General features: G+C 50.8%; 1 protein-coding gene across 9 annotated transcripts in view; it reads left to right on the plus strand.

Moving 5' to 3' along the window:
• The window catches only part of DDO (D-aspartate oxidase), a 34,793-nt gene extending 8,269 nt beyond the window's left edge, over positions 1–26,524 (plus strand). For 2 of the 9 annotated variants that reach the window (XM_074990749.1, XM_074990748.1), the window contains exons 2-5: positions 6,118–6,292; positions 10,195–10,303; positions 17,920–18,096; positions 22,925–26,524. In XM_074990749.1, the coding sequence (XP_074846850.1) occupies positions 6,121–6,292; positions 10,195–10,303; positions 17,920–18,096; positions 22,925–23,492 (1,026 nt within the window). In that variant the 5' untranslated portion in view covers positions 6,118–6,120 and the 3' untranslated portion in view covers positions 23,493–26,524. Of the gene's footprint in view, positions 1–6,117; positions 6,293–6,359; positions 8,547–9,332; positions 9,908–10,194; positions 10,304–17,919; positions 18,097–22,924 lie in introns of those variants that run through there. The other 7 variants (XM_074990753.1, XM_074990752.1, XM_074990754.1 and 4 more) reach the window with 7 other exon arrangements.

Here is a 26,524-nt window from a genome sequence, read left to right on the forward strand (position 1 = left end):
TTTACGTGGGCTGGCCTGGCAGCACCCACGACGCCCGGGTTTTCCGCAACTCGGGCCTGTGCCGCCGGCTGGAGGCGGGGACCTACATCCCCCAGCGGGAGATCCCTCTGGGGGACACTACCATGTCCTTCTGCATCCTCGCGGATGCGGCCTACCCCCTCCGGCCGTGGCTCATGCGCCCCTACACGGGCCACCTCTCCGCCAGCCAGGAGCGCTTCAACGAGCGCCTGAACCGTGCGCGCCAGGTGGTGGAGCGCTCATTCGGCCACCTAAAGGGACGCTGGCGATGTCTCCTGACCCGCCTGGATGCCAGCCCCAACAGCATCCCCCAGATTGTGGGTGCCTGCTGCGCCCTGCACAACCTCGTGGAGAGCAAGGGGGAGAGCTTTCTTCAGGGCTGGGCCGCCGAGGCCGCCAGGGCACATGTGCAGCCACCTGCTGCCCCCAGTCGGCAGGTGGACCCAGAGGGGACCCGGGTCCGGGAGGCCCTGCGGGCCCACTTCAAGCAACAGGCCGCGGGGTGAACTCTGGCCAGGCCCCCTACTGCCCGCCCCTTCCTCCCCGACACTCCTGCCCCAACGCCAACACCATGGAGCACCCCACCACGACCCCCCCCTTGTCCAGGAGAAATGACAGCACGAACTTGTGGGTGAACGTAAACGTTTTTTTTTGTCTTAACGAATTTTTTTTTTTTTTTTAAAAATAAATATCTGACACAGAAACCAAAAAGAAGGAGGGACAAACGTTCAAGCAAATCAAGATGGGCACAAATAAAACAATACAACCACAAAGCAAATAAAAAAGTGTGCACCATCAACAAAAAAGCAAAGCAGGGAGGAGAATGGGGCGAACTATTTACAGAGGGGGGACGGGGCAAACAGGGGCACCAAAATAAAGCAGTCCAACAAAAGTATGTCCAACAAGGGGGGGGGCCACGTCCCGGGCCCCTCGCCCCTACAGCCCAGCAGTGGGAGTGCCCGGCCGGGAGCTCCGCCGGGCCTGCAGTCTGGTCCGCGGCTGGGTGGGAGCGGGCTCCACCGGAAGGTAGCGGCGCCGGCGAGTCTCGGGTGGCTCCAGGGGTCCCTCGGCGCGGTGGCCCTCGCGGGGAGGTGGTGGGGTGACGGCGGACGGCCCAGCGACGGCTGGAGCAGCTGGTGGTGGGGCTGCAGGAGCGGTCATGGCGGGCGGTGGCTCGGCCGGCGCGGCATGGGGGGCCAGGTAGTCAACCAGCCGGTTGATGGTCTCCATATAGGCCCCCCATGCCTCCCTGCGCCAGGCCAGCGCCTGCTCCTGCAGCCGGAGGTGCTGCTCCGACACCTCCAGCTGCCGGCGGAGGATGGCCAGCAGCTGGGGGTCCGTGGCCGCCGCCGGTAGCAGGCGCGGGGTCCGCCGTCTGGCCCTCCGCGGGGCCGGTCGTTCCTCGGCCGAGGGGCTGCCCTGGAGCGAGGGTCCCGGAGGGCTCTCCGGGACAACCGAGGCCTCGCCGGCGCTCTCTTCCGGTCCTTCGGATGGTGCGGGTGCAGGTGCAGGACACAGGAGAGGAGGGGGGAAAGAAGAATGGAGACAGGCGTTAGTGTGGGCCCCGAGCCGTGGCCTTTGTCCCCCCCGCCCTGTGCTGCAGGTTCCCCATCCCCGTCCCCGGGAGATGCTGCTGTGATGGATGGGGTTCAGGGGTCCCCCTGCCCTGCACCCCGTCCCCTGGTGGGAGTGACTCTCACTTCACCCCGCAGGGTCTGAGAGCAGGAGAGCTTTCTTAGGCCACAGATGGCCAGTTTCTGGCAGGAGTGACAGCACCAGCTGTCGGAAGAGACAGTCCTTCCAACCCGTCGTGGGGAGAAGACCCCAAGGGGGACCCCTCTGGGATGCAGCTTTCCCCCTCCTCTGGCTGGCTGCCTACCAGCTCTCCCTTCCCCTAGCCTCTACCTGTGGCCCCCGCCCTCGCCCCCCAATTCCAAGCCAGCTCGGCTCCTCCCTCCTGTTTGCTCAGGGCAGAGGTGTCACCTGCCAGCTGTAGCGCCAGGATCCTCCTTTGGCCCTGGGAGCTCCTCGGCTCTTGTGGCTCATATGTAGCCTGAGTCTCCCTTTGGCACTCCCCCCACTCCATCACATGCTGCTGCTGCGGGGTGTCCCACCCCCTCCGCACAGGGGCCCCTAGAGGTTTCGCTCCCCCCTGGCCCGGGGATGGGGCATGGCACTGTCATGCAGGGTGGCGGGGGGCAGGGGCTGATGGCTGCAGTGCTGTGAGGGCCATAGCCCTAGTGTCCTTGGGGCCATGGCCATGTGAGCATGTGGGGGGCCCTGGACACATCTCTGTTCCCCCCGCCCCTCAAGCCCCAGGGCGTCCACCAGAGAGGGGTACCTACCTGTGGGTCCGCTCCCATGGTCTGGAGATCCCCGGGGGTCGGAGGCCCTGCTGCTGCTCCAGGATGGCAGGAGGAGGATCTGCAGGCTGGATTCTGTGGAGGAGGAGCCCCCCTCCTCCTCCTCCTCCTCCTCCTCCTGCCGCGATGTCCCGGGGATGGCCTCTGGGGGGGGCCCCCGGGGTGCGGGGCTTGCCTCCGGGGCGGAGTCCTTCTGCAGGGCCTGCTCGGGCTCGTCAGCCGAGGTGTCAAGGGTGGCCGGAGGGGAGGAGGTGTGCCGGGAGCCCAGGATGTCCCTGAGCTCCCTGTAAAAGGGGCAAGTGACGGGGGCGGCCCCAGATCGGCTGGCCGCGTCCCGGGCCCGGGCATAACCCTGCCGCAGCTCCTTGACCTTACTGCGGACGTGGTCAGGAGTGCGGGCAGGGTGACCCTGGGCAGCCAGGCCGTCGGCCAGCCGAGCGAACGCATCTGCGTTCCGCCTCTTGCTCCCCATTACCTGGAGCACCTCCTCCTTGCTCCAGAGCCCCAGCAGGTCCCGCATCTCGGCCTCCGTCCAAGAGGGGCCCCGCTGCCGCTTCCCAGACTGCGTGGCCCTCTGGCTGCCCTGGCTGCTCTGGCTGCCCTTGGGGGGGGTCCCCTGGGGGCGCTGGGGGGGCTGCTGGGCAGCCATGGCTGGTGTCAGGGGCTGAGGGCTGTGCAGGCTCGCCGCGTGTGCAGGCAGGAGCCTGCACATTGCCTCAGCCTCCTGCAGTCAGGGCGGGGGAGGGGACCTTTAAGGGGCTGCTCCACGCGGCCACCAGTGAGCTGAGGGGCTGGAGAGAGCGTCTCTCAACCCCCCAGCTGATGGCCGCCATGGAGGACCCGGCAATTTCGACGTTTCGGGACGCAGATCGTCTACACTGTCCCTACTTCGACGTTGAACGTCGAAGTAGGGCGCTATTCCTATCTCCTCATGAGGTTAGCGACTTCGACGTCTCGCCGCCTAATGTCGAAGTTAACTTCGAAATAGCGCCCGACGCGTGTATACGTGACGGGCGCTATTTTGAAGTTGGTGCCGCTACTTCGAAGTAGCGTGCACGTGTAGACGCAGCCTGTATGCCTCAGATGCTGCCATCTGTATGTCACATCGGCACCCCCAGGGCTGCTGCGCAGATTCTCCTCCAGGGTCGCTCTGAACTTTTCAGCTCTCTCTGAGTTAGCTGTCTTTCTGGCATTAATGCGGGGCCTTCCAGTTGGTTTAGAGCATTGCAGCTTCTTGGGAATCACCTTGAGTTTGGAGCAAACTAACGAGTGATCTGTATCGCAGTCAGCACTATGATAGCTGTGTGTCAGAAGGACGTTTTTGAGGTTATCACGTCTAGCGATGACCATGTCTAGTTGATGCCAGTGTTTTGAGCGTGGGTGTCTCCATGACACTCTGTGCTTTAGCTTGGTTTGGAAAAATGTGTTTGTGATGCACAGATTGTAGTTCGTGCAAAGTTCGAGAAAACGCTGACCATTTTCATTAATTTTTCCCACACCGAAGTGGCCTAAGCAGGAAGGCCACGAGTCACGATCGGCTCCAACTCTCGCATTGAAGTCACCCAGAATGTACAGTTGTTCGCAAGCAGGTATTTGCGCTATGGCAGCACTAAGCACGTCATAAAACTTGTCTTTTACTTCCGGTGCGGCGTACAGGGTTGGGGCGTAAGCGCTGATCAGGTGGACAGGACCGGCGCGAGTTTGAAGTATGACCTGGAGGAGTCTTTCTGATCCACCCACGACTAATTCCACCATTTGTAGAAGGGTGTTTCTGATGGCGAAGCCAACACCATGCTCCCTGGGTTCTTCTCGGGCTTTACCCTGCAAGAAAAAGGTGTAGTCCTTTTCCTTTAGAGATCCCGAATCTGCGAGACATGTCTCTTGCAGAGCAGCAATGTCAACTTGGAGCCTCTTCAGTTCCTCATTGATGACAGCGGTCTTTTGGGTGTCACTGATGTCCTGAAGATCTTCAGTCAGACCTGTCAGCATGGTCCACACATTCCAGCAAGCAAGCTTAAAACTTTGATGGTTTCCTTTTCTTGTTGATTTTCTTATTGGTTTGCCTGGTGCTCAGCTTTCAGGTCACTTGTCAGGTTTGGGAACCTTAAGCCTCATGCACCAAGTGAGGCAGGTGAACTGTGGCGGGACAGTACCCTATTGGCTGGGGGCTGCCCAGCTTGAGGCGGGGGGTGACTGTCCAGTGAGATGCGACGATCTCTCCCACCATCGGAGACAACCCCTAGTGCTCGTTCTCTACGCCAGTCGAGCAAGAGCTTATAACTGGTATCTGTTACCTCCCATGTTGGTTCAACGCTGTTAGCACCTATGCAACATAGGTATAAACTGCTATTCTTCCACTAACATGTTACGCCTACCCTGTGCATAGTTTATTCAGTCACTTTGTTACACCTGTATCAAGTGCAAGGCACTGGCAAATACGGCCTACAATGCTTGGCACTAGTCCATAGTAAAGCCTCAGAGTGATTTTTGTATTGTAAGTCAAACAAGACAAACTGACTCAGATCTTGAGCTGTAAAACTGGGGGCAACTCTACTGAAGTAAATGGATAAAAATCAGACCAAAGTCTGATCCCCTTGCTTTAAAATTGTTCTAGTCACATATACCCTGCAAGGAGGGAGCTCCACTTGTAATGTCGCTGACCCTCCTGTTTATAAAGAGGGGGGGAATGTGAGTGACCGCATGCTGCCCCTTTTAAGAGATCTGCACTGACTGGCCTGAAGGAATGCTCCTGCAGGCACAGCCACAAATGCCAGCAGCTCTGTCTCGCCCTTGCTGTGCTCTGTCCCTGCACCTCACCTGCTCTGGGCAGGGGTTCTTGGGCAGTGGGAGCTGGGGACGCGCTGACATCAGTGGCACCCTTCCTCCTCTACGCAGGAGCAGCTGAGCAGCCGCAATGGAAGTGAGCCACGGGGCTTCAGACCCCAGCAGAAAAAGAGGGAGAGGGGCTTCTGAGGCCACTCGTTCTGATGATTTTAAATATTTTGATTCCATTTTGCTAATCCTTCAAAGGCCTGTGTGTAATGCCAACTGGCAGAACTGAACCTGGGACTTCTGGCGCTTAGTGCATGAACCCCTACCACATGAGCTAAAAGCCAGCTCAGGCTATGGGGGAGACGGAGTCCTTCTCTCTGTGAGTGGTCTAAGGCTACATCTACACTACCCCAGAAGATCAACGCACTCAGGGTTGATTTTCCGGGGTTTCATTTCATGCATCTAGTATGGGCATGCAAAATTGACCTTTCAGGGGCTGCAGTCGACTCCTTTACTCGTTGCGAGATCTGAGGAGTAAGGAAGGTCGAAGGGAGAAACTCTCCCATTGACCTTCCCCTGTATAGACAGACAAGTTAGCCAAGCACAGGCATGTCAATTTTAGCTGCGCAATTGGTGTAGCTAGAATTGTGTATCTCTGGTCGACTCTTTTAGTCTAGAGTGCACATAGCCTAAGTGCCACTGCATAGGACAGTGAAGCACACCCAGTAGTTGTGTGGGTTACCTGTGCACTGAAAAGGCCTTAGTTGCCTACATAGTCTTGTGGTCAGTTTAGTGGGACTGCTCACGCAGGCAGAGGTTTGTGGGTTCCAGCCCTATTGTATTTTCTGTCTCTTATTTACACTCCCTCACAGAACTAATAAGAAAGACTCTTTTAAATATTGCATTGGATGTGGCACCTTTAGTGACCTGTTGAAACCCCATTCTCCCCTTCTCCTCACCACAGAGTATGGCTAAGCGCAGGATCGCAGTTGTTGGTGCTGGGGTGATTGGCCTCTCTACAGCTGTGTACATTTCAGAATCTGTCCCCAAATGCTCTGTGACTGTAATTTCAGAGAGATTTACTCCCAACACAACGAGTGACGTAGCAGCTGGAATGCTTATTCCACACACTTACCAAGGTGAGTGAAATCTCTGCTCAGCTCATAGCTCAGACTTCAGAATGAAACAGATTAAGGTTTTTGCAGTTATGACTTTTTCAGATTTAAACTTTGTTCTTCAGATGGATACTAAAGAGAAGTTATTCCACGTAATGATACCATTGCCCTCTGTTTAGTTTAGAACATATGTCTTGGGTCTTTAGTTTCTGATTAATTACAATTTACGTTAATAGGATACAGATACCCCACAATGTTTTGAGGCTTTGTGACCTGTTCTTCTTCCATGTTCAGTCTCAATGTAATTGAAGATATTTTCAGCTCTTTAAGACTTTACATATTTTGTGTGTGTGTGTGTGTGTGTGTGTGTATGTGAGAGAGAGAGAGAGACTGTCCATCCTCTTTGTTCTAACTGGCAGAGAGCATAGTTGTTCCCCCAGGTTAATATATATGCAAAATACCTCACATGTGAGGTCTGTACGAGGAATCTGTAACCTACTGATTGTCATAGTCATGGCAAAATCTAAGACAGCAGTGGGCAGTAATTTTTGATGGGAGCCACTTCAAGAATTTGGCTGCAGGAGCAGGAGCAGAGGGTTTGAACTATATGGGACACGGGAATAGAGAGTTGGAGGAAAGGAGGAGCCAGGGTGCCAGACAGAGGCTCTGGCCAGAAGGCACTTACCTAGGTGGCTCCTGGCCAACAGCACCTTCAGGCATGTGCTGCTCTGAGTGCAGTGAGCCAGGTGTGTCTGTGTGGGTGGGAATTTTTGCATTACTTGCCCTACAAACAGGCAGGTCCCATTGGCTAGTTTCTGGCCAATGGGTGCTGGGACCAGGGCAGCATGCAAAGCCTCCTCCCACTCACCCCTCAGGCTCACAGCTGCACTCAGACACACACAGATCCATGCAGCCAGACACTTTGAGTGACATGTGGGGGAGGGGCAGGCAGGGAGCCTGTCTGAGGTTCTCGCTGCACTGTGTACCAGATTCATCCCTCTGGCTATATTTTGCTCAGCACTAAAATCTATGTTCTTAACATCTTGGAGTTGCGGCAGATCACCAGGAAGAGCCTTACCCTGGAAATGTTCCTATCAGGAAGGAGGCAGCAGACATGTGTCCCCCTTATCCAGTTATTTGCCTATGGTATCGAATGCTTCACGAGGTAGCCCTATTTGCCCCCTGAGCAGAGTTGCCAGGCACCTAGTTTTTAACCAACACACCTGGTTGAAAAGGGACCCCAGCAGCTGCAGTCACCATTCCTGATGGGGCCACTGAAAGTCCAGTGGTGGACATAGTGGGGCTAATAGAGGCTCCATACTTGTTCTCGCTCTGTACGGCTCCCAGAACCAGCCAGAATGTCCAACTCATAGGGCCAGGGAGTCTTTGAGTATTGCCCCTGCCCTGAGCAGCAGCTCCACAGCCTGGTGTGATTCACCAGGAACCACAGCCAGTGGGAGTGGTAGGGAAAGTACCTGTGGGTGCAGGCAGCATGCAGAGCCTCCCATGTCCCAACCCCTTACCCCAGCCATGGGCCCCCTCCTGCACTCTGAATGCCTTGGCCCAACCCAAAGCCCAGCCACATCCTGGACCTCTCACCCTGTCCTGTACCTACCCCCTCGTCCCCGCCTGTGGACCCCCTCCTGCATCCTGAGTCCCTCATTTCTGGGACCCACCCTGGAGCCCACATCCACTCCTGCACTCCAATCCACTGCCCCAGACAAATGGAACTGAGTGAGGGAGAGCAAGTTAGGGGGATGGAGTGAATGGGGTGTGGGGCATCAGAGGAGGAACAGAGCAGGGGAGGGGACTGAGCACTTGGCTGTGCGCAGTTAGAATGTTGTCAACCCTAATACCACCCATGCTCAAAAGAAGAGGTTGGGAAAGCTACAAGAGTGGACATTCCGAGGACAGACTAAACAGCAGCGGTTTCTGCTTACAGCCAGAGACAAAGGGTTATTAGGGTATATCTGCAAGTACAAGGAAACACACGAGATTCTTCATCTAGAAGGCGAGCAGAGAGGAGAGTCAAGGCCAAGCCTGGCTGTGAAATGCTACAGGGATTTTGGGTGAGAACTATGCTACAAAACATGGGAGTATTTCTTTGCCTTGGCTCTAGAATGCATGTTATGATTTTGTTTTACACGTAACCATTTATTTCCAATACTTGAATCTTTGTGCTTTTTAAAATAAACATGTACTTGTTTCACTGTACCCAGGTCTGTGCTATGTGTTAAGTGCTGTGAATTATCTGGAAGAGTGGTCTGAGGTGGAACTGGTAAGCTGAGGTGCACTGATTCTTTAGCAGCAGTGAGTCTCTGAATATTGCTAATGTCCAGACGAGCAGAGGCTTGGTACTCAGAAAGGATTGTTTGCCTATCGCAAACCTGTACAAGATAGGCAGCAGGGCCTGTGAGGCCTAGAAAGGAATGCTTGTGTTGCCTGTGGCTTGTGAACTTGGGGAACTCAGCCCCTCATGTGAAGGACAAGTGATAATGAGGTGACTCATGCTGCTGGGTAGCCTCAGGAAGCATCACAGTGTGCAGATATTAATGAAATTTCCTTTTCAGTAATTACTATGGTTTGCTGTTTGCAGAATGCTGACTGTGTAAATATAATTACATAGCACATGTAAGCTGGGTCTACACGAGCCCCTTCCTCTCAAAAGGCGCATGTTAATGAGCGGGTTCGAAAGATGCTAATGAGGTGGTGCAATGAATATGCAGTACCTCATTAGCATAATGGCAGCCACAACGATTTGAAAGCGCGGATTTTCGAATCGCGCGCTGCCCGTGGAGACGGGACCTTCTGAGGGGACCCCCCCCCCAGTTTTCGAAAGCCCTTCTTCCTAGCACCAGATAGGAAGGTGTTAGGAAGAAGGGCTTTCAAAAACTGCGGGGGGGTCCTTTCGGAAGGTCCTGTCTCCACAGGCAGCGCGTGATTTGAAAAGCTGCGCTTTCGAATCGTTGTGGCTGCCATTATGCTAATGAGGAGCTGCGTATTCATTGCAGCACCACATTAGCACCTTTCAAACCCTCTCATTAACATGCCCCTTTCGAAAGAAAGGGGCTTGTGTAGACACAGGGGTAGAATACACTAGTCTGCTCTGGGGAAGGGTTTACAAAGGAACTTAGCAGAGAGTGTGTCTCGGGGATGGGAGGGAAGACAAGAAAGGAAAAATAAGTAAAGGCAGGCAACACTCAAAGCCTCACCCAGCAACTTCAACGTGACTGGCACATCTGGTATGTTTTACGGTATATATTTTATGACATGGACAGTAATATATTGATCCTGCATGTAACCATCACTAGAAGATCCTGCCTATTAGAAGGAGGCTGAGTTCATGTTGTTCTAGGAAATACAGCTTTTTCATTTCCTTACTTATAAAATGTCCATCCTCAGTTCCCAAAGGACTTCAATAACCAGGATCTTAGTGCAGAATTGAGACCTTAATGTTGAAGTCAGATATGTTTCCCGCTAATATATAGTTCAAGCAACAGGGTATGCATTGGTATTTTTGGACATACTTCAGTCTTCCAATGTGTCACAAGAACGTAAAGTAGGTGACTATGCAATACGACAAGCTGCTGAGCACTGTCATCTCCCTTTGAAGACCAATGCAGTCCTTGGGATTTGAAGGTAATTAGCACCTTATAGAAGACATGAATTACCTTACAGCACTGGACTCAATGATTAACCAGAATACATGTTTAATTTGTATGTATTCTGTGTGTTCAGCACAGTGTACACTTTTAGCTGACCATGTACAAAATTTTACCAATGTAAAAAAAATGTATTATGCCTCTTCTCTCTGATGCCTGCCTTTCTCAGCTGATGCCGGTTAGGGAGTCTTTTCCTGATCTAACTTCACCCTCCATTTTATTTGTTTGTTTGTTTGTTTGTTTGTTTTATTTCATGGCATACAGGCGTACCAATCCATGAGCAGAAGGAGTGGTTTAGGGAAACCTTTGACTATCTTTTTGAAATCAGAAATTCAGCAGAGGCTTCAGATGCCGGCATTCATCTGGTGTCTGGGTAAGAAAGGAACTCAGAATAGGCTTTTAGTGTTTTTATGCTCTATATTGTAGTGGGCAGGGTGACACTTCATCTAATATTTAAGGGACATTCTTTCTCTGGAGTCTCTCTTGTGACCCATATTCAAAAGGAGCTAGAGTATTAAGAAGCATTTGATCACAGGAAGTGAGTTTTCAAGCAAAAATCATTCAAAGGCTCACACAAATGAAACATTCTAGGCTAGTGTCTCTTAGGCTACGTCTACACGTGCAGCCAACATCGAAATAGCTTATTTCGATGTTGCGACATCGAAATAGTCTATTTCGATGAATAACGTCTACACGTCCTCCAGGGCTGGCAACGTCGATGTTCAACTTCGATGTTGCTCAGCCCAACATCGAAATAGGCGCAGCGAGGGAACGTCTACACGTCAAAGTAGCACACATCGAAATAGGGATGCCAGGCACAGCTGCAGACAGGGTCAACGGGCGGACTAGCGCTTCCGGGGCAACAGCTAGCCGCTCCCTTGAAGGGCCCCTCCCACATACACTCAGCCTGCACAGCACGCGGTCTGAGGAGCCATATAGGCACACAGACCCCGAGCGCCGCAGTCATGGACCCCCAGCAGCAGCAGCAGCAGCAGCAGCAGCAGCAGCAGCAGCAGCAGCAGCTAGAGGTCCACCCAGCCCTCCCGGCAGGAGCAGGGTTTGCCCTGGCTCATGCCATGTTGGGGGCAGCTGAGCACCTTCTTGCCCCAGGGGAGGAGATGCCCCCAGGGCAGCAGGGCTCAGCTCCTACCCCTGCAGCAACCCGCTCCACCCCCCGCCTCACACGCCGGCGGCTGTGAAGCTACCCCACCAGCACCGACTGGTGGGAGCGGCTGGTGCTTGGGGAGTGGGACGACGACCACTGGCTCCAGAACTTCAGGATGACCCGCCAGACATTCCTGGAGCTGTGCCAGTGGCTCACCCCCGCACTCAGGCACCGGGACACTGCCATGCGGCGTGCCCTCCCTGTGGAGAAACGGGTCGGCATCGCTGTCTGGAAGCTGGCCACTCCGGACAGCTACCGATCCGTGGGGCAGCAGTTTGGTGTCGGAAAGGCCACCGTCGGGGCTGTCTTCATGGAGGTAAGAGAACCCACAGGAGGAGGCCAGGCCAGGGCAGGGGGGCCAGGGCAGGGCAGGGTAGGGCAGGGCAGGGCAGGGGAGCCAGAGCAGGGCAGGGCAGGGCAGAGCAGGGCAGGGCAGGGCAGGGCAGGGCAGGGCAGGCCAGGGCAGGGCAGGGGGGCCAGGGCAGGGCAGGGCAGGGCAGGGCAGGCCAGGGCAGGGGGGCCAGGGCAGGGCAGGGCAGGGGGGCCAGAGCAGGTCAGGGCAGGGCAGGGGGGGCAGGGCAGGGCAGGGCAGGGCCACGCACACCCTGCTCACCCCTCATTGGGGCTGTCCCATGTGCTTTCTCTGCAGGTCGTGCGTGCCATCAACTCCATGCTCCTGCACAGGCTCGTGAGGCTGGGGGACCCACAGGCCACTGTCGCTGCCTTTGCCACCCTGGGCTTCCCCAACTGCTTCGGGGCTCTGGATGGGACTCACATCCCCATCCGCGCCCCGGACCACAGTGGCGGCCGATACCTCAATCGGAAGGGCTACCATTCAGTCGTCCTGCAGGCCTTGGTGGACAGCCATGGACGGTTCCAGGACATTTACGTGGGCTGGCCTGGCAGCACCCACGACGCCCGGGTTTTCCGCAACTCGGGCCTGTGCCGCCAGCTGGAGGCAGGGACCTACATCCCCCAGCGGGAGATCCCTCTGGGGGACACCACCATGCCCTTCTGCATCCTCGCGGATGCGGCCTACCCCCTTCGGCCGTGGCTCATGCGCCCCTACACGGGCCACCTCTCCGCCAGCCAGGAGCGCTTCAACGAGCGCCTGAACCGTGCACGCCAGGTGGTGGAGCGCTCATTCGGCCGCCTCAAGGGACGCTGGCGATGTCTCCTGACCCGCCTGGATGCCAGCCCCAACAACATCCCCCAGATTGTGGGTGCCTGCTGCGCCCTGCACAACTTCGTGGAGAGCAAGGGGGAGAGCTTTCTTCAGGACTGGGCCGCCGAGGCCGCCAGGGCACATGTGCAGCCACCTGCTGCCCCCAGTCGGCAGGTGGACCCAGAGGGGACCCGGGTCCAGGAGGCCCTGCGGGCCCACTTCGAGCAACAGGCCGCGGGGTGAACTCTGCCCAGGCCCCCTACTGCCCGCCCCTTCCTCCCTGACACTCCTGCCCCAACGCCAACACCATGGAGCACCCCACCACGCGCCCCCCCCTTGTCCAGGAGAAATGACAGCACGAACTTGTGGGTGAACGTAAACGTTTTTTTTGTCTTAACAAATTTTTTTTTTTTTTTTTAAAAATAAATATCTGACACAGAAACCAAAAAGAAGGAGGGACAAACGTTCAAGCAAATCAAGATGGGCACAAATAAAACAATACAACCACAAAGCAAATAAAAAAGTGTGCACCATCAACAAAAAAGCAAAGCAGGGAGGAGAATGGGGCGAACTATTTACAGAGGGGGGACGGGGCAAACAGGGGCACCAAAATAAAGCAGTCCAACAAAAGTACGTCCAACAAGGGGGGGGGGGGCACGTCCCGGGCCCCTCGCCCCTACAGCCCAGCAGTGGGCGTGCCCGGTTGGGAGCTCCGCCGGGCCTGCAGTCTGGTCCGCGGCTGGGTGGGAGCGGGCTCCACCGGAAGGTAGTGGCGCCGGCGAGTCTCGGGTGGCTCCAGGGGTCCCTCGGCGCGGTGGCCCTCGCGGGGAGGTGGTGGGGTGACGGCGGACGGCCCGGCGACGGCTGGAGCAGCTGGTGGTGGGGCTGCAGGAGCGGGCATGGCGGGCGGTGGCTCGGCCGGCGCGGCATGGGGGGCCAGGTAGTCAACCAGCCGGTTGATGGTCTCCATATAGGCCCCCCATGCCTCCCTGTGCCAGGCCAGTGCCTGCTCCTGCAGCTGGAGGTGCTGCTCCGACACCTCCAGCTGCCGGCGGAGGATGGCCAGCAGCTGGGGTCCGTGGCCGCCGCCGGTAGCAGGCGCGGGGTCCGCTGTCTGGCCCTCCGCGGGGCCGGTCGTTCCTTGGCCGAGGGGCTGCCCTGGAGCGAGGGTCCCGGAGGGCTCTCCGGGACAACCGAGGCCTCGCCGGCGCTCTCTTCCGGTCCTTCGGATGGTGCAGGTGCAGGTGCAGGACACAGGAGAGGAGGGGGAAAAGAAGAATGGAGACAGGCGTTAGTGTGGGCCCCGAGCCGTGGCCTTTGTCCCCCCCGCCCTGTGCTGCAGGTTCCCCATCCCCATCCCCGGGAGATGCTGCTGTGATGGATGGGGTTCAGGGGTCCCCCTGCCCTGCACCCCGTCCCCTGGTGGGAGCGACTCTCGCTTCACCCCGCAGGGTCTGAGAGCAGGATTGCTTTCTTAGGCCACAGATGGCCAGTTTCTGGCAGGAGTGACAGCACCAGCTGTCGGAAGAGACAGTCCTTCCAACCCGTCGTGGGGAGAAGACCCCAAGGGGGGCCCCTCTGGGATGCAGCTTTCCCCCTCCTCTGGCTGGCTGCCTACCAGCTCTCCCTTCCCCTAGCCTCTACCTGTGGCCCTCGCCCTCGCCCCCCCAATTCCAAGCCAGCTTGGCTCCTCCCTCCTGTTTGCTCAGGGCAGAGGTGTCACCTGCCAGCTGTAGCGCCAGGATCCTCCTTTGGCCCTGGGAGCTCCTCGGCTCTGGTGGCTCATATGTAGCCTGAGTCTCCCTTTGGCACTCCCCCCACTCCATCACATGCTGCTGCTGCGGGGTGTCCCACCCCCTCCGCCCGGGGGCCCCTCGAGGTTCCGCTCCCCCCTGGCCCGGGGATGGGGCATGGCACTGTCATGCAGGGTGGCGGGGGGCAGGGGCTGATGGCTGCAGTGCTGTGAGGGCCATGGCCCTAGTGTCCTTGGGGCCATGGCCATGTGAGCGTGTGGGGGGCCCTGGACACATCTCTGTTCCCCCCGCCCCTCAAGCCCCGGGGTGTCCACCAGAGAGGGGTACCTACCTGTGGGTCTGCTCCCATGGTCCGGAGATCCCCGGGGGTCGGAGGCCCTGCTGCTGCTCCGGGATGGCAGAAGGAGGATCTGCAGGCTGGATTCTGCGGAGGAGGAGCCCCCCTCCTCCTCCTCCTCCTCCTCCTGCCGCGATGTCCCGGGGATGGCCTCCGGGGGGGGCCCCCGGGGTGCGGGGCTTGCCTCCGGGGCGGAGTCCGTCTGCAGGGCCTGCTCGGGCTCGTCAGCCGAGGTGTCAAGGGTGGCCGGAGGGGAGGAGGTGTGCCGGGAGCCCAGGATGTCCCTGAGCTCCCTGTAAAAGGGGCAAGTGACGGGGGCGGCCCCAGATCGGCTGGCCGCATCCCGGGCCCGGGCATAACCCTGCCGCAGCTCCTTGACCTTACTGCGGACGTGGTCAGGAGTGCGGGCAGGGTGACCCCGGGCAGCCAGGCCGTCGGCCAGCCGAGCGAACGCATCTGCGTTCCGCCTCTTGCTCCCCATTACCTGGCGCACCTCCTCCTCGCTCCAGAGCCCCAGCAGGTCCCGCATCTCGGCCTCCGTCCAAGAGGGGCCCCGCTGCCGCTTCCCAGACTGCGTGGCCCTCTGGCTGCCCTGGCTGCTCTGGCTGCCCTTGGTGGGGGGTCCCCTGGGGGCGCTGGGGGGGCTGCTGGGCAGCTATGGCCGGTGTCAGGGGCTGAGGGCTGTGCAGGCTCGCCGCGTGTGCAGGCAGGAGCCTGCACGTTGCCTCAGCCTCCTGCAGTCAGGGCGGGGGAGGGGACCTTTAAGGGGCCGCTCCACGCGGCCACCAGTGAGCTGAGGGGCTGGAGAGAGCATCTCTCAACCCCCCAGCTGATGGCCGCCATGGAGGACCCGGCAATTTTGACGTTGCGGGACGCGGATCGTCTACACTGTCCCTACTTCGACGTTGAACGTCGAAGTAGGGCGCTAGTCCTATCTCCTCATGAGGTTAGCGACTTTGACGTCTCGCCGCCTAACGTCGAAGTTAACTTCAAAATAGCGCCCGACGCGTGTAGACGTGACGGGCGCTATTTCGAAGTTGGTGCCGCTACTTCGAAGTAGCGTGCACGTGTAGACGCAGCCTTAGATATAAGTTGTGTAGCCCATATTTTCCCTACATGGCACTGTATGAAGCCAAAAGCCTCATAGCCTTTAGAAAGACAGCCTGAATCAGGTCTGGTCTACACTGCAGAGTTAAACTGATATAAGTTGGCTTACACTGACCAAATTATGTCAGTGTCTACACTATATCCTTGCTCTTGCCAATGTCAGTTTTACACTACGCCAACATAGCTCCACCTCCATGAGAGGTGTAGGGCTCACATTGTTGTTAGAATGATGCAGTGTCTATGTGGACTCTGCAGGTTACTTACCTCAGCTAGCAATCATTCTTGTCAATTTCACAGTTCTTTGCTGGAATTGAGACACTGAAAAGAAAACTAGGCTCAGACATTGGGCTGCCACCCCAGGTGGGGGCCTCCAGCAAGATCTCAGCTGCCTTGAGGCGTCCCACTTTGAGCTGGGCTACTGCCCAGATTGCCCACTGCTCCCCAGGAGGCCAGCCACTGCTCAGGCTCTCAGCAGGGAACAGGGAGCCAAGAACCCTGGGGAGCAGCCAGGCTCCCATTGGGGAGTAGGAAGCTGGGAGCCTGTGGTGAGGGAGCAGCCACGTGGAGCTGAGAGCTTGGGCTCTCAGTCTTCCCACCCCCACCCCCTCTCTTAAGTTGGCAGAAGTGCTCCTGGTGAAGACACCACCAACAGAAGGAGAGGAGTGTGGACCCAGAGTAATTTTTATGGTGGTCTACTTTGAGATAGGCTCAAGATGGTTACTAACAGAACACCACTTGTCATCACATATAGCCCCTAACTCAAACTCTTCCAGTGCATTATTAACAATTTACAAACTATGAACATGATCCTTCACTCTGACAGGGTGAGAGGCCTGTTCTTTCCTACAGACAGACATCCAACATCAAGAAATTTCTCACTAGCAGCCACACACCATACCACAGAAGTACTAATCCTGGAACCTTTCCTTGCAACAAACCTCGTTTCCAACTCTGTCCACATATTTACCCTGGCAACACATCACTGGACCTAACCATGTCAGTCACACGATCAGGGGCTCATATTCCTGCACTTCCACTAATACGATATATGCCATCATGTGCCAGCAATGCCCCTCTGCTACGTATATTGCACAGACTGGACAATCACTTTGCCAAAGAATGACTGGACACAAATCAGACATTAGGAATCTGAATACGCACAAACCTGTAAGTGAACATTAACTTAGCAGGAGACACTATTGACAGCTTAATGGTCTGTGTATCACAACTAAGAGATTTTTAACACCAGATTACAAAGGGAGACATCTGAATTGGAATTCATTTTTAAAGTTTGATACCTATCACCATGGAGGCAACAAAGATCTCAATTACCTTATGCATTACAAGGACAATTTCCTGACCTTTGATATTCACAGTGAGGGCAGACATCCCACTAACCAGACACTTTGCAGAGGTTGTTCCCCTCCCCCCCGTCATTCCTTCCCCCTACTTAGCTGCTTCATCAGTTTTTTTTCTCTCCATTCTTTTTCTCTCAGTAATTTTCCAGATTTGAAGAAGTGGGTCTTTCCCATGAAATCTCATCACCTAATAAATCATTGTGTTAGTCTTTAAGGTGTTACTGGACTGTATTCTTCATTTTGTGACGATACAGACTAAGACAGCTACCTCTCAGAGACTGTGGTGATTCTAAATTGATCTGACATAGATCAACTTATGTGCGTAGTGTAGGCGGTCCCATAACAGCTACTTAACAGAGGTGAAGCGAGTAGTTTCCTAGCAGCTAAGAGTGTTGTATAGAAAGCTTGGTAAAATGGATTTTAAAGGTGAGGAGAGAAAAGGTGTTAGCTGTAGATGTTAAATGAGGCAGGAATTCCAGATTTGTTTTGAAGGGGAACAAGTGTTGTACCTTACCTGGAGATGGGGCAAAGCAGTGACACTGTGATGCAGATCTGGGTTTGAGCCCATCTCTAATTTAACTCAGTGTGGAATTTAGTTAATGAATTCATGGGGATTAACCTAGAATCTCTGCATCAAGATTCAAGGCTGAAGAGTAAATGGAGCACAGAACAGATGTGGATTTTGGGGCCCATTTTACCATTCTCTGGCATTGTTTTAGTTCTACATGGGAACAGTGAAAATAAGAGGATACAGGACATACTGGATTGCTAGTTCCCCATTACTCTGCTCACTGCATTTAATGTATTTAACTCCATGTTATCCTATTATTCCTCACCTTATTTAGTGATTTTAACTTGGCTTCATTGCCCTGAGCTCATTCTGCTTTATCTGCCTTTATCCCTAAGTCCAAGTCCTATTTAGACTCCCTTAAAACTATTGGCCAATTAAATAATTATTATCTGTGAGATCTTTTTACTTAGTACTGTCTGTCTACATTATAGAGATCCTACTTCCTAATATTTTAAAAGTAAGATCAACATGTTTTGCGTTACATCAACATGAGTGTGTCTAAGGCTGCTCTCTTTTCCTCAATGTCCTTTAGGTGGCAGATCTTTAAAACTGTTCCTGATGAAGTGTTCCCATTTTGGTCTGACGTTGTCTTGGGATTTCGCTCAATGAATGAAAAGGAGATGAAGAAATTTCCGCAGCACAGATTTGGTCAGGCTTTTACTACACTGAAATGTGACTGCCCATCCTATCTGGTGTGGTTGCAGAAAAGGTTTGTTATGATGGGTATGGTTGAAATTTTCTGAACTACAAGTGTGTGAAATTCTCCTTTGATTGAATTGATTTAGAAATTTTTCCATCTTTCCTTCCATCCATCCATAAAGGGAGTCTGATCTGGACATTGCCTCTGGGTTATACATTTATCTTGTGTGCAAAGATTTAAAGGCAACACCATAGTTTACTTCACCGAAGGCTGCTTTTCACAACTCTAATTGTGTCCAGGTGTCTTAATGTAGGAGAATTTTATATTTATGATTTTAACATCCCAATACTTGGATAGCATTGTAGGAAGTGGCTTTAATGTACATGAAAATAAGGGCCTGCCTTTTCAAAATCTTCCAAAACTATCCCTTCGATTAGAGGATCCGTGATCAACTGGTGCACAAAGCCTACAAAGCAAAGTCCTCTTTGTGAGACTCTATAGAAGTGTTAGCCAATGGTCAGGGTGAGATACCACGTGTGCCCTCACTTCATCCAAGTCTTCAACTGCTAGGACAGACAGTCCCTTCGCAGCGGGCAGCCACGGGTGGCTGACGGATGCCCCAAGGTTTTAACACCCGAGTCTTTAACTGCTGGGACAAAGTCCCTTCACAGCAGGCAGCCAGGGAGGCTGACGGGTGCCCCAAGGTTTTAATACCTGAGTCTTTAACTGCTGGGACAAAGTCCCTTCGCAGCGGGCAGCCAGGGAGGCTGACGGGTGCCCCAAGAGTCTGCTTCGTGGAGGCAGCACGACTCAGCGCTCAGCTCTCAGTACGCCTCACTCATGACCAGGCTAAAACAGCTGAAAAGCAGCTGAGTTCTTTGTTTGTGTTCGGTTTGAACAGTAACAGGAAGAATCAGGTTAAAAAACTTAATCAGTTACTTATTTATTGACTAGGGAACTTAACTCTTATGGTTTCAAGATTACAAGGTTTATACTTTGTTCCAAGATTACAAGGTTTGTACTTCCCTTCTTTAGTTACCAATAGCTAGCATATAACAATTCATAGATCTATTATTGAATGTGCACAAAAGCAAAATCAATACACTTAACAGGTCTTATTCTCACCCCTGCATTACCCAACGTGGCGCAACCAGCGTTTTCACTCAATCCCTTGGGAAGAAGCAATACGAGGAAAGGGTGTCCCCTGGGACCTCGGGAGACAAAGACCCTCCTGACCGGCAGGTAGAGGTAATTGGAGCTCAGTTAGAGGGGGCTGCCAGGCCCTACTTTATACCCATTGGGTCACGTACACTCTTCCTTATCTCAAAAGATGCCAGTTGAATTAGATCGTCTCGTGACACTAGTTCTCACAGGGAGTTCAAGGATCTAGTTCACACCTGTGAGGTGGAGATAATTTTAGGGCATTCTTTCTTTATGGGTCAGAGGTTTCCTTGTCTGGGACATTTGTATAGGCAGATCAACTGATGGTACTAGCCAAGGGCAGCCTGAAGCCCCGGCTGTCTGCTAGCCCATTTGTCTCTTGTTGTCTGGTTTCGGCCCATTTAGGGTCATTATGTTGCTGTTTGCTCCGGAGCATCAAAAGACTGTGCCTGAGATAAGCACATCTGCGCTCCCGGGCATTCCAGGGCTGAGCTGTTTGTTTTAACCCTGTGGTGCTCTGGAGAACCTAGGAGAGACAAGATGGAGTAGAGCAAAAATGGGGGAACTCTGTCTGGCTACAAGAAGAAGGAGCCCTCTCCCCGTTATGTGCAAGTAACCATTAGTAGCTTCTGTTTAACATCCTCCAGAGATGCTAGTAGAATGGAATGTGTGTTATCACCATACGATGACACCATATCCTCATACATACAAAATAAATGTTTACTGAATAATTTTATTTTTTCTCTGCCATAAATCAAATGAGTATTTGGATGGTCCTCATTTGTCAGCGTGTAACTTCCAAAATATATCCCACCAGCTCTTGAAAATCGTAAAAAGTGTTAGTGCTTTTCAAGCTGTTGCCCCAAATCAAAGATGATGTTTTGAAGCCTCTAGGTTTCACCGGATTTCAGCTGTTAAGTGACAAAAACTGTCAGAAAAAAATTAAAATCTGGTAAAATGCTTCATGTTTCAACCCATATATTTCTGAATTGTCTGGGCTAGTTCATCACTTATATGGTCAAAAACCTCTCTTCTGCCCAATTCATCTCACAAGCCATTCCGGAATCTGGAGCAGAATGGAGTTAAAAAATCTCTATGCTATCTTTCTGTATAATAATCTTGGAAAAAACCTTATGGAAATATTTGTATGTACAAAATGCTTGGGACAAATGAAAGCTTTAAAATGCATGCCTGTACAGAAAAAAAAAGTCTTGTCGTTTATTATTTGTTTCTTTCTGAAAACCAGTTCTCCTCAAGCCATATCACTTTAAAAGAATTTAAGCAAAGTTGGAAAACAGATCCTATAATGTGTATGCATAATCTATTTAAATACTCTTTAAAAGTGCAAAAACAATGAGAAATCCTGTGGCACCTTATAGGCTATCTGTTAGCCTATAAGGTGCCACAAGACTTTTCATTGTTTTGGGGATACAGACTAACACTTATACTCTGATACTTAAAAAGAGCAAATGATGTCTGTCATGTCACACGCATAGTGACTGGATACAAGGTGATTTAATGTTTGGTAGTAAAATGTGTGTCCACACTTTGGAACAAATTTCCAGATGCTTGGCTTGTTTGATTATGTGGTATGCCATTGTATTACATGAAATAACACTTCTTGTTATTGGGAGCAAGCACAGGACGGAATACTTGTGCTACAACTGTGATCTGACTTCTGTACTATCTCACAGGAACACAAGCCTTGTCATGTTTCATTGCTTAACTGATACTGAAAATCGTACTGAGGTACAACTAAATTGCTGAATCCATTTAGTATCTATCAGGCTGCGTTGCAGCGAAGGCTTCTGCTGCTTCCATATTCCTGTTCCAGACTCTCCTAATTTCCCAAAGGATGTAGTGTAATAAGATGAGTAATTTTCCTCCCCTCAGTGAGAATGAAGAAAGAGAGTATAGTGAATATGTAACTATTCTGCAAACCCAAGTGATCGGAGCAATATTACAGTATCTTGCTTTGGCAGAATAAAAGCATTTATCAGACCCTCTTTCTAGGTTAGCTTTAATGTCACAGTTCAAGGACTCTCTCCCACTACCTTGTCTGAATTATGTAGAATGTTGAGGATTTTCTGCACTAGCATGCTTTTATCATCAAAAAAGAGGACAAGCTCAAATGCCACAGGTGATATCCCACTATAGAGAATTAATCTATAACTATTAGAGAGATCAGGAGCTGTTTCTGCAGTGAGATTCCTAAATTTAAGCCATGCTCAAAATGAAGATTTAAATGAGATTTAAGATAACAATACATGCAAAACCCAGGAAGAAGATGATTTTTTTGTTAAGAAACTGGTGTGCATGCTTAATGTGCAGTCTAAAAGATCTGATTCAGCATATTAAGCCATGTCATCCCATTCTACATTAGACAGCCACTTTAAAACAGCCAGAGTAAATTGATGCTAATATCTGTTGTATCTCATTCTATAAATCAGGTCATGATTTCTTTCTGCCACGTGCATTTATAAATAGTGTTGTATTTGATAGCACCCCTGAACACAGAGGCTATGTCTACTGTAGTCAGGTTTTTCGAATAAGCCAGGTCTCTTTTGAAAAATCCTGTGTAGCGTCGACGCGCAAAATGTTGTCTTTCTATATTAAATTGGACAAATGCAGCTCTTTTTCCTGCTTCTGTATGAGGGAGAGCACCTTTTTCAGAAATACTTTTTTGGAAAAAAATGTGTGTAAATGCCCCTGGGACCCTTTTTTCAAAATAGCACTCCTCATAGCACCAGAACTTTCAATCCTTGGCCTGTTTTTCCAAAAGAGTGGGGGCTGTGTGGACACTATCGAAAGATCAGATCGATTTTTTCCCATCTGCTTTTTTGTGTGTGGACGCACTCTTTCGAAAGAAGTTTTTTCAGAAGAGATCTTCCAGAAGAGCTTCTTTCAAAGGATCACTGTATTGTTGATGTAGCCAGAGAGTATGTCTACACAGCAGCCTTACTTTGAAATAAGCTGTTCTGGAAGAACTATTCTGAAATAGTTTATTCCAAAATAATGCTGCTACACACAAGAATGCATTTCAAAATAGCACTTCACTACTTCGTCTACACACATAGAGCCCATTTTTAAATAGATCCAATGGATGCACTATTGCTTATTTCAATATAGGTTCAATATAGGGTGTCTTAACAGCACCTATTTGAAAATAACTGTTTTGAAATGGGTACTATTCTTTGTAGAATGAGGCTTCCCTATTTCAAAATAAGCCAACCACTATTTTGAAAATCTTTAGATGTTAGGATAGTTATTTCAAAATAACTTTGCTGTGTGGACTTACCCAGAGTGACATCTGGGATAAATTTGGCTTCAGCTAACAGGCATCCTAGAACTGTAGGTAGTAAAATATTTTGGATGATGTAAACATGACATTTTGCCCATCCTTAAGCTGCATGAACTTTTTAAATTAGGAACAATCATAAGAAAGAATTAATGAGCTCTCTCTATTTCATTTTTTCCCCAAAGGATCTCTGTAATATGTGTACACCTGATGTATCTTGCCATGTCCAATCTTAGAAACAAATTAAGAGCCAACAGCCAAATCAGACAAACCATAAACAGAAGCTCCGTGCTACCTAGCTTTAACTTTTCTTCAATCTGTAACTTTCTATCCTTCTGCATGTTAAAGATTCTCTTACTTATTTGACTTGCATAAAAATAATCAAGGTGATTTATTAATAGTTAATTGTCATGCTTTACCTCCAGTGTTTCTTTTTAGGTTGAAAGTAAACGGTGGCCAGGTGTATGCAAGACGAGTAGAAGATCTGTGGGAACTGCACAGCAAATTTGACATCGTTGTCAATTGTTCAGGCATTGGATCCAGAGAACTTCTGGGTGACTCGCAGCTGTACCCTGTCAGAGGTCAAGTACTCAAGGTTCATGCCCCTTGGGTAAATCACTTCATCCGGGATGGGGATGGATTAACCTACATCTATCCAGGAATACACAATGTAACATTAGGTGGGACAAGGCAAAAGGACAACTGGAGCTTGTCCCCAGATGCTAGCAGTAGTAAAGACATATTTGACCGATGTTGTGCCCTTGAACCCTCACTTCAAAGAGCCCAGAACATGACAGTGAAGGTGGGTCTGAGGCCAGCCAGGTTAGTTGTGAGACTGCAGAAAGAGATACTGGTCCATGGTGGGAAAAAACTGCCTGTGGTCCACAACTATGGACATGGTGGGGGAGGGTTTTCAGTGCACAGGGGCACTGCCAAAGAGGCTACTCGACTGGTGGGAGAATGCATTGCAGCTCTGGAAGGCTCCTCTTCAAAGGCAAAATTATAATCATTGGGGCCTCCTTTTCAGTTAGTGGAAGGCTATAAACACACTCGTGGTACCTTTGAAAGGTTATTTTATGAGCTATGGAAGAAATTGTGTACCACATTCTGTACTGCAGCCAAGTGCTTGTTTTGTGAAAAGTGTTCTTCCACCCCTGGGTGATCAAGGTTCCTATATGAGTATACTGGAGAGCATAGTGATTGTCTGGTTTCACCCACATAGCTATTGTTGGGACACTTGATGCATTGGGTGAAGAATATCATATTTAATGACAGATGGGTGTAAGACCCAAGGATCTCGAAATATATGATGTGAGGGTACGAACTCCCTAGAGACACTAGTTTTATGCCTTTGTCCTATGACTGTGGAGATGTTAATGGGCCGTTTCATGTTGAGTGATTCTTTGCAATGTGCATTAAGTCCTGTGCTTAACAATCTCTTCCACCTTGTATTTTGATGTCACACTCTGATTGCCTTTACATACCTGAAGAAAACTGTGTAACTTGAAAGCTTGTCTCGGTCTCTTCCACCAACAGAAGTTGATCCAGTAAAAGATATCTTAACCACTTTGGCTCTCCCATATTCTGGGACGCACACAAATATAACACTGCAAAACAACAAGGGGTGATTTCATATGGTTAATTGAACATAAGATTGGCTATAGTGGCTCAGACAAAAGGTCTGTCTAACCCAATAGTCTGTCTTCTGACAGTGGCCAATGCCAGCTGCCCCAAAGGGAATGAACAGAACTGATAATCATTCCCAGCTCCTGGCAAATAGAGGTCAGGGATAACATACCCGCCCATGCTGGCTAATAGCCATTTATAGACCTATCTTCTGTGAATTTTACCTTGCTCTTTTTTGAACCCTGTTATGGCTTTGGCCTTCACAACATCCTCTGGCAAAGTGTGTGTGTGTGTGTTGTGTGAAGAAATACTTTATTTGTTTTAAACCTGCTATGAATTTCATTTGATGACCCCTAGTTCTTGTATTAGGGGGAGGAGTAAATAATTATTTTTTTATTCACTTCCTCCACACCAGTCATAATTTTAAAGACTCTTTTATATCCCTGCTCAGTCATCTCTTTCGCAAGCTCAAAAGCCCAGTTTTATTAATCTGTTCTCATATAGCAGCCATTCTACACCCCTATTCATTTTTGTTGCTCTTTTCTGAACTTTTTCCCATGTGAAGATATGCTTCAAAGATGAACTGACCATATCTGCATGCTGTGTTCAAGATGTTGGCATACCATGGATTTATATAGAGGCAAAAAGATATTCTCTGTCTTGTACTCTATCACTTTCTTAATGATTCCCAGCATTCTGCTTGCTTTCTGACTGCTGTTGCACATTGATTGGATGTTTTCAGAGACCTGTCCACAATGATTTGATGATCTCTCCTGAGTGGCAATAGCTAATTTAGTCCTCATCCCATTAGAGCTGAGACTGTGTTTTCAAATATTCATTACTTTGTATTTATCAACATTGAATTTCATCTACCATTTTGTTGCCCAGTCACTTCATGTTGTGAGATCTCTTCAAAGCTCTTCAGCCTGTTTTGGATTTAAGTATCTTGAGTGGTTTTGTACCATCTTCAAATTTTGCCACTTCATTTTTTACCCCCTTCTTTACTTCATCTATGAATATGTTGAATAGAATTGGAATGGCATATTGGGGTGCATTAGGAGAAGCATTTCCAGCAGATGTACAGCACTGGTGAGGCCTCATCTGAAGTACTGCATCCAGTTCTGGCCCTCCCCCCAGTATAGAAGGGATGTGGATGCACTGGAGCAGGTTCAGCAGAGGCCAACGAAAATTATTAGGGGGCTGGAGCATGTGACCTATGAGGAGAGGCTGAGGGATTTGGTCTTATTTAATTTGCAGAAGAGAACAGTGAGGGGCAATTTGATAGCAGCCTTCAACTTCCTGAAGAGGGGCTCTAAAGAGGATGGAGAGAGGCTGTTCTCAGTAATGACAGATGGCAGAACAAGGAGCAATGGTCTAAAGTTATAGAGGGGAAGATGTAGGTTGGAGATGAGGAAAAACTATTTCATCAGGAGGGTGATGAAGTGCTGGAATGCATCGCCTAGAGAGGGGGTGGAATTTCCATCTGTAGAGGTTTTTAAGCCTTGGCTTGACAAGGTCCTGGCTGGAATGATTTGGTTTGAGTTGATCCTGCTTTAGGCAGGGGAATGGACTAGATGACTTCCTAAGGTCCCTTCCAGCCCTAGGATTCTATGGTCACCATATGGATGCTGGGGGGACACCACTCTCCTTTTTGCAAACTGACCATTTATTCCTACACTTTGTTTCCTATCTTTTAACCAGTTGTCAGTCCATGAGAGGACCTTCCTTCTTATCCCATGAATGCTTACTTTGCCTAAGAGTCTTTAGTGAGGGATCTGGTCAAAGGCTTTCTGGAAATCTAAGTACACTTTATCCACTGAAGTCCCCTTTTCCACATGCTCATTGACCAAATCAAAAAATTCTACTACACCGGTAAGGCATGATTGCTCATTACAAAACCTGTACTGACTCTTCCTCAACAGATTATATTCATCTATCTGTCTGACATCTGTTCTTACCTATCATTTCAACCATTTTGCTTGGTAGAAAAGTTAAACTGAAGCTCAAAGATACCTTTTCTCTGACAGATCCTATCCAGGTTGGCCAGAGCACAACAAACCTACGTAATGGCAAAGCACCTACTAATAAATTTGCTTCTCTATTCACTTTTATTTCAAAACACCCTTCCTCTTACCAACACATTACTGCAGTCTGTGGCAGTCTCTGCTGTTGGACTCAGACATGCAGGTACCCAGCATGAGGACAGAAGATCCCTAAGCACAACTATTTTAAGAAACTTCTATAGCTGTGACGACTTCCATCTAATTTACCTAGGTTTAACGCTATGTCTGTCACTGGGGTTGCTGACACCTATGTTAAGAATCAGGGTTTTTTTTGTACTGTAAGCAGCAGTAGGACACTGTACATCAGCAGGCTCTAGATTTTGATATTGAAAATAAAACATAATATTCA

The sequence above is a fragment of the Carettochelys insculpta genome, chromosome 3 (genome assembly GCF_033958435.1).
Source record: "Carettochelys insculpta isolate YL-2023 chromosome 3, ASM3395843v1, whole genome shotgun sequence".
Lineage (NCBI taxonomy): Eukaryota > Metazoa > Chordata > Testudines > Carettochelyidae > Carettochelys > Carettochelys insculpta.